Source organism: Merops nubicus, unplaced genomic scaffold (genome assembly GCF_000691845.1).
Source record: "Merops nubicus isolate BGI_N331 unplaced genomic scaffold, ASM69184v1 scaffold9338, whole genome shotgun sequence".
Taxonomy (NCBI): domain Eukaryota; kingdom Metazoa; phylum Chordata; class Aves; order Coraciiformes; family Meropidae; genus Merops; species Merops nubicus.
Genome location: NW_008626311.1, coordinates 24,926 through 33,654, shown reverse-complemented (window position 1 = coordinate 33,654; position 8,729 = coordinate 24,926). Strand labels below are relative to the sequence as shown.

Here is an 8,729-nt window from a genome sequence, read left to right as displayed (position 1 = left end):
CCTGCTGAGGACATACATTACTGTAGGAAGTGTCAGCATGCATGCTGTTAGCCACACAACCCAGGACTTCAATGGCCGAAGCTGCATTTTCAACGGAGCACCTTGGAATATAGATCTGTGTGGGTCAACCTTAGGTATCTGGCTGTTATACTGATCAGCCATCCTAACCCAAGCCCATTGTTCAGCATGTAAAATCTTCCCGTCCCCAATTGCTACTACAACGAGTTTACTATGTTTTGAGGCATCTACCTCTAGCCAACTGTCACTTCACAGGTGAACCTGTGTCATCTGACAGTTACTCAGGAAGTAATTTCTAGCCCACCTTTACCACCAGGTTGAACACAGAATCTGTCAAGCTTCAAACTAGGCTATAAATATTTCTTTCAGCCTATTACTCAGGTGAATAATAAGCCACTCTGATGACACAGTCATGGCCAGAAAGGCTGCAAAAAAATCTAAATGGACAACATAAAAGTCCCAAAGCAGGATCAAATGGTCTCACTTTTGCAGATCCCAAGTAAACCTACTATATCTTATAGGAAAGGATTTCACAAGCACTCAGCAATCAGAACCTGATATACTGAAAATTTGTTTGCTGCTGACCATTTTGAAAACCTGTCCTCAAGTGTCTGACGTGATGCCCAGTTCTCCAGACTAATGGGAAAATATATGCTATAGGGCAATGGGAAATCTGAAGTCTTCAGTAAAGAGATCAAGAGATAGCTACATATTCATTATGTTTGTTGTTTTGATTTTGGTTGGTTTTGTTTGTTTGTTTTGGTTGGTTGGTTGGTTTGAGTTTGGTTTGGGGTTTGTTTGTTTTTGTTGTTTTTGTTTTTTTTAACTACCGAAATAACAGTCTCAGAAAGGACACAGGCTCAATATATTGCTTTCAAAACAGCAACCCAGGAAATGCCACATTAGCTTGCTATACAGAGTTTCTTTGGATGGATTTTGTAACTGCAGTATCCTAGAGTTTCATCCCTCAAAGCATGAACAAAAACCTTAAAGCATGATACCAGTTAAGAAAAAAGAAAAAAAAACCAAAAAACAAAAAACAGAGAACCAAAGGACAGTTATGTGAAACAAGCTTTCATTTGGGAGGAAAAAAAAAAAATCAGATTTAGTAAGAGAGATCTGACAGCATAGCTCCAAAGTCTGTAACTTGATTCTCATCTTGCTTTAAAAAAAAAAAAAAAATGTTTAGTCTGATGTGCAGGAATAACAGGCATTTGGCTTGTTCAGCTGTGGGCTCTGTTGAAGTTATCTACTTATCCATGTTACACTTTCACACAAGGAAAACAAAGTCAGAGTAATAGGGCTAGCACTGAAATTTGAAGGGCTGCCCATCAAGTAGCCACAAGGAATGAGGAATGCCCTGAGAAATTCAAGGTTTCTTTATTGATTTGACAGGTTACTTCCTAAACGCACCAAGAAGCTCAAGGTCACAACATCTCACGCATAAGTTGGAAGAGTAGGAGGTGTGCAGAGTTGTATCTGGTGGAATTGCCCTCACCCAAGGGCTCACAGACAAGGGCTCCCAAGAACTGTACTATTTAAAGATTTACTGTTTAAAGCACTGGTTGAACTTTCTGGGAAGGTACACATATTGGGCACAACACACCTGTCATCTCTTCTGGTCAGTCAGAACCTGACCGGTCAATTTCACATTTTTTCACTTCATTATTTGATAAAGCAAGGAACACAGAAGTAAAGAAGAGATCAAACAAAACATTCTTTTCCTTACAGCTAATTATTTTTCACTCCACAAAATTCATGCCTTAATAGACCTCCTTGTGTAAGCCACAAGGAAAAAAAAAATTCAGCCAACCAAGGATGCCATAACTTACTTCACTGGCATTACCAGGGAAAAGTAATGCATTAGCACTGCCTTTAGCACAAACCCTTTTTCAATAAGAAAAAAGGTCTCTATCTCCACAGTGGGGTTTACCACCAAAACAGAGGATTGGATTTCAGTAAACAGAATCAGGAAGAATCAAGGTTTCTATACAGGTAATCCTGGCATCTCCTAGAAGCACCTTTTTTAAAGTATTTCCCTCGTCTCCAATGATGGTTGAGATGAGGTTTGTTAAGCAGGACCTGCCCTTCACGAACCTGTGCTGAGTGGGCCTGATGGCCTGCGTACCCTGTCAATGTTGCGTTATGGCACTGAAGATGATCTGCTCCATGACTTTTCCTGGCACCAAGGTCAGACTGATAGGTCTGTAGTTCCCAGGATCCTCCTCCTGCCCTTCTTGTAAATGGGCCCCAGTTAGCCAGGAGTTCTGCTAAATGATGAGGAGTGGCTTAGTAAGCTCATCAGCCTACACCTTTAGTACCCTTGGATGTAACCCATCTGGCCCCATAGATTTGTCTGTATCTAGGTGATGCAGTAGATAAACCCCTCAGTTTTAGTGTCTACCTCCAGTAATGGTTTATAAAAGACATACTCAGTATGTGTTAAATATTACTGATATTATACTACCCACAGACTGGAAACAGCAAATAATTCCAATGGCTACCTGAAAGCTAACATTCCGTTATTTGGATGACTTATTACTAATAATGAATGGATCAAATACAGCACATTAAAAGATAGTATACAACATACTGGGAAAAAAGGAGAAAATCTGACTTCTAGGCAGCTTAATAAAAAGAGGAAAAAAAAAAAAACCACCACACACTAACACTGCACCTGGCTTATTACAGGGAAATTGCTGCTGCAATTCTTTGATTCTACTGATGACAGAAACAATTTAGGGGGGGAAAAAAAAGTCAAATAAGCAAAAATGTAAAAAATAAGAAGGAAGACAGGAAGACAAATGTCTAAGAAAAAATTCTGTCTCTTTTCCCCATATATCATTAATTTTTCATTATGAAATCTAAGAATAAAACATCTTAAACTTTAAGGTATTTATATTTCCCCAGGGTTTCAGTGGGTAATGAAACAACTATTTTTCAATGTCTCCCTGCAGAGAGTAGATGATCTATGATGCTTCCAAACTAAAGACTGCAAAATGCCAAACAAATCCACCAAATGAACACAAAAAGAAAATCAATACATGGCAGTACCAGGTTGCCAGGGTATTATGGTTAGACATTTGCCATAGTCTTTGACAACACAGGAAGCTTTTCACTCTTCCATTACTGCAGAGGATCACCATACACAAAACAAAGAATGCATCCCTCACAAGCAATATTGGAGCCTTTCTGGACACAAAATTCTGTTTTTCTATATATTTAGTTGGCTAACTGCAGTTCTAGGAGCCCCAGTACTGGTGGTAGTGGTGGAAGCCAGTCAAAGCTTTTTGCTTGAGAAAGCAACCCATTGGAAGGAGCAGGACAGATATATCATAGAAGCAACCAAACATAAATGGAGCTACTCTACTCAGGGGACTCCTGATGACAGAATATGCTCCTTAGAATCGGCCCTTAAGCAAAAGTCTTGCCAAACAGAGAGATGTAACAAAAGCCAGCACTTTCACAGGGTGAGTGTGCCCACAGCATAAATGTCTTCAAGCAGTTTCACTGCCAGAGGACATGGCCAAGTGCAAGAGCAGCATTTTCTCACTCTTGCAAACGCAGGACTCTGTGGGCATAGCTGGCATGCAGGCACTTTACAAGCCCTGCTCTTCAACATGCTGTGTTCTATGTGCTAAGTCTAAACTTAGTCCACTCTGTCATTTTCAATTGTAAAGGAAAATAAATTCTATCTGGGACAAGATCTGTCTGATTTCTCACTGGTGCCTAAATCAAATATTTTCAAGCAATCACTACCCAATCATGATTTTCATAAAAATGGAAATTGTTTATCCATAAAAGAGTTAGTCTGCTGGAGAGCATTTAATCATAATATATTTGCACCTAAAATGGCACAATTTACCTTGAAGAAGCCCATTTCAAAAGATAAGCTTCAAACACTGGTTAACATGCACACACAGATTTGCTTCCTAGTTTTTTTTTCTACAACTACTTTGAAACCTGAAAAATCCTAGTGGTATTATTCTGAATAATCCGTTACTATAGCCCAAGGAATATACAATAGGAAAAGGAATAGAAGAGGAAAGAAGCAGCAAGATTAAGGCTAGCTTGACCTAACCCAGCATTCACTGAATGCCAGCAAGCCACCAATGTGTACTTACTCAGACAAGAGTATGAAAAAGCTACAAAAGCAAGGACTACATAAGAAACTAAAGGATGTAATTGCACATAATACCAAATAACCTCTGTGTATGACAGATGAAGTGCATAGAGAGAGAATTAGCTTTAGGAGGAAAGAGCACTGGATATTACACAATGGTTCACCTTTCTGGCTACAGCTATATACAGTTGGTAGGTCTTGAACCACCATAAAGGTGGCTCACACAATGAGGCCTGTTACAGCTGCTGAAGTGAGCCTGTCAAACTTAAATAGTGAGCCCTACAGGAACAGTACAAATGCACTTCATTACATGCTCACTACTGGGCTCCCAAGTGACATGTACTTAAGTGCCTGTATTTCACTAGTATATTGACACGGGAGTCAGCAACAGAGCTACCAGCATGGCTAAGGTTCAACAGCTTCTCCCCCTCTCATGCCAAACCTGTGGGAAGGCATAAGAATGGCAGCTGTCTTTTTGTCCAAAGATACGTATTCTAGCTTATTGCATCTCTACTTGTTATTTAGTTGGAGGTGGGGCTTTTTAAAACCACTCTTAGAGATATTTTGCCAGTAACTTTCCAGCACGAGTCATGCTTTCAACATCATCTGAACAGTTAACTTGGCTCTTTAATTCTTGTCTCCTTACCTGATAACATATTATCTGTTTTTATTGAAGGAAACTTCAAAGTCATTTCATGTTTGTGCCTGTGAATCATCAGATGATCCTCTGTTGGAAAACGCTGTCAGGCAAACAGAGAGAGAGAAAAAGGGAAAAAAAAGGGGGGGGGGGAGGGAAGAAAGAAGAATTTAATTCTCTAATAAACTTTTGGCATTGGACAGAATTTCAAAAATGAGAGAAAGAAACGTATCCTGCTACAAATGTGTCCAAATGTGTCGAAATGGCACTGGAAACAGACTATTCAAAAATGCAAGTGAGTATGAGTATCAGATAACTGTACTCTGCTTAGAAACATACTTGCTGCTGTCCTCTCTGGGGTTGCAAACTGCAAGGTGTCACGCATTTGCCTGAAAAAGTTGCAGACTAACTTTTGGATTCTAAGGGTCTGAGACACCCCCTCCTGCTAGCACAGCCTCACAAGTCACCACGTGCCTGAGGATCTGTGATAACTGCTGTTGTGTATGCTCTTAGCCCACGGCAAATACAAAGCAATGCAGCATATCTTAAATCACTGTACTGGATTTTTTTGCTTTTGTGTCTTTCTGCAACCTGTATTTGCTGAACAGCAATAAAAATAATCAAATTTTTCCCTACCCAAAAGTATTCATGCAAAATACACCTTTAATTTTGGAAACCCCTGATACTTTGACCTGTTTCAAAGTGGCAATGCAATGGTGCTCAGTATAGAACAACTATTTATGACCCTTTATAATACTAAATTAAATTCTTTACCTCTTTAGGAAGATTAAGTGGAGAGAGGTGCTTTATAAGGAAACAATCAATCTGCTAAGTTGCTTTTACAGTCTGATAACAGACTTCTACAACAAACACCTTCTTTTGAACCAGACAAAGAAGACACAAGCTTGAATAGATGTTCAAGCACTTGCACACTTGGGCTCTATGAGCAGACTGATTCTCTTAAGTTTCCTCAACCACAAGGTGCATACACAGACATTTTAACAGGGTTTTAACCAGTTTTAACAGGATTATTTCAGGACTAGCAAAGGCCTAAGGTTTTGTGGTTTGTTTATTATCTTAAGAAAAAAAATTAAATCAGCTTTTTAAAGTAACAGATACATAGGAGACTGTGAAAAATTGGCAACAACAAAGTTAAAGTGACTTAATGCTTTCAACACAGTATATTCTTGGCTAAGTCACTGCTTGTGGCTATAGTACAAATAGCTGGAGTATGTTACACCTTCTTAGAGTCTCTCTAAGCCCATAGGCAAAGCAGCATAAATAATGGGAATAAATTCTGTGGGGAAAAAAAAAAAAAAAAAAGGATCCCAAAGACATTTTCCTCACTGTGAAATCCTGGTTCTTTGCTTACTCATCTGGAAGAAATGTAGGACTAGAAATTTATGTTAAGAACAAAGAGAGTATGTGAAAGACCTTGCTCAATGAAATTTTGAGGGGGAAAAAAAAACCATGTTTTTTTCTCATGGAAATGGATTTTCCTTCATGGATGCCACACTGTTTTCAGGGTAAAATCAGCCAGCTTAAAGAGGGCATGGGACAGCTGAGGAGAAGCTATTCCTTCAGCCCAGACTTCTCTTTTTTGTAAGTCTACTTTCTTCCTTGTGCAGAGGGTCAACTCCCTGAGCTCTCAATACACATCCATGCTGGCTGATAGAGCACCCAGTCCCTGGACAGATTAGCTTGATGGCAGCGCTACACTATGGACTTCTGCCAAGTTCTCATCTACAACAAATGGAAGTGATATTTTGAAGTGGGGAACTAAATGTTTTTTAAGATGAAATCACACCTACATTCCTTGTCTTTCCAAATGGTAACAGCATACAACCAAACCTCCTCTCTGAACACCTAAATGAACATGTTTGGATCAGCTTCTCATCCACTCAGAAACTTAATAGCAGACATGAAAACACAAAAGTTCACTGATTTGACTGGAAGTCAGTTTTAAAATTCAACAAAAAAGTAAAAACTTGACTATAAAGCTCAGGTACTTTTATTCTGCCTCTGTGACAGCATGGTGAAAGTATAATTCAGCACCTGGACATGCGAAGTGACAAATCCCTAATTGGAAGGACAATCCAAAAGGTGCACTCTGACAGCTGCAGAATGGTTCCCACTTTGTGAAACAGCAAAGCTGCACAGCCAGTAAAACAGACCTCAAGCTTTCCCCTTCTTTATTTCCACTCTTGGCAAAATCAAGACCTACACTCCAGTAATAGTCACCCATCATTCCACCAGAAGAACCTAGAGGGTTGTAAAAGCATTAGCCAGCTGTAAACTCCAAATATACAGTTAGAGCAGGGAAATATTCCCCTCATTAAGAGAAGAGTACTCTGGGAAATGGGTAAACTAAACCACTGAAAACAGATGCATACAGGACAAAAGCCCAAAAGATGCCCTTGCATGAAATTTTTACTTACAAACTCTTGTCACTAAACTGAATTAGGGTTGGAAGCACCGCACATGGAACTTCCCTCATCACTGCATGAGGAGGAACTTCCCTTACCACTGCAAAATCTTTGAAAAACCATATTCAAATCTCAGCAGGTAAAACCCTTGTCATTTCAGTTTTTAAAAATCATTAAAGGTCTAAAGTTACAGGTCAGATTATACCCTCAGAGACACAAGAAGGATCAACAGGAATCTCAAATTTACATCCTGGGGCAGGATTTATCTACAGGCTGCATTTTCTATAGAGAATATTTAGTTAGAAGATGAGTCAAATATATATATTTTTAAGCTAATAATATACCATTGCATTTGAGTATTTGCGTGGGGAGAAAAAAAAAACAAAAAAAAAAAAAAAAAAAAAACAAACAAACAAAAAAAAAACCAGGGTTACCACATCCAATAGAAAACATAATATATTCCATCATCCGTCTAAGCAGAAGAAAGACAAATGTGTCCTGGCTAGTGTGTCCTATCTTGTTAGCCACTAATGGAATTTGCAATACCTGGCTTGACACATTAGGTTTGGGGATGAGGGAAGGCATAGAAGCAGCTTGAGAAGCACTTTCACCAACTCATTTTTATTGTTGTACTTGCTTTGAATATTTTGCAATGATATCTTGTTGGGTGAAGAGGGAATTGGGGGGAAGAAATTACAAACAAAACAAAAAAAAAAAAAAGCCCAACCAACAAAACCCACCACACATATTATTATTAGACATGTTAATATATCAGGAGGCATTATACAAGCCAGAGCTAGTGCTGAGGACTCCATTAATATCACCGCTGACTCCACTCACCTGTGAGCAGCCTGGGGCACTGCAGACAAAAGGCCTCTCCTGCTCCAAGTTCATCTTTGATTCCTCATAAATCTACATGTTAAAAGTGGGAGGGGGAAAGAAAGGGAACCTATGAATATATATGTTCTAAACTTCACACATGCATGCAACATACAATCTTCATGGTTTGTGCTTTTATTTCAAACTCCCAAAACAGACCAGCAAAAAGTTTTCATCCACATGTACTAAATTTTCTAATATTCAGCAGGCTCCCTACAGTCTAAGTTCTTATTGCTCCTTCCTAAGCACATATTCACTTTGAAGGAAGGGAGGAAAAAAAAGCCATTAAGCTTTCACTGCAGAAATCTGCCTCAAAAAAAAAGCATATGTTCAGTGTTGTTATTAGATAAGACTATGTCTACTCAGAAATATCTCAAATTATGGGTTTTTACCTTTCCTTTGAACAACATTAAAACCGGACATCTAGGTTACTTCTGAAAAAGAATCTACTTTTTGAAGTTCTTCATCCATACTGTTTGGTATTAGTAACTTAAATGCATTACATACGTGCTCTCTATGCAGACAAGATAATTGTGCATCCCCACCCTTTAAAAGGTCAACTAGATCCTCAGGAGCTTGAGAGGTGAAGCTTTGACTAAAACTGTAGCTTCCCCATAGCAGTTCCAGTCCTCTAATAACCTTTGAA

The 8,729-nt window shown here is 39.0% G+C and overlaps 1 protein-coding gene across 1 annotated transcript in view; it reads right to left on the bottom strand.

Annotated features, from left to right (window-relative positions):
- The window catches only part of LOC103778368 (cyclic AMP-responsive element-binding protein 5-like), a gene marked incomplete at its 3' end in the record, with an annotated part of 11,853 nt that extends 3,755 nt beyond the window's left edge, over positions 1 to 8,098 (bottom strand). The window contains exons 1-2 of the mRNA XM_008945951.1: positions 8,045 to 8,098; positions 4,788 to 4,881 (exon numbers count right to left, since the gene is read on the bottom strand). Coding sequence (XP_008944199.1) covers positions 4,788 to 4,881; positions 8,045 to 8,098 — 148 coding nt within the window. The remainder of the gene's footprint in view (positions 1 to 4,787; positions 4,882 to 8,044) is intronic.
- Between the last annotated feature and the right edge of the window lie 631 nt (positions 8,099 to 8,729).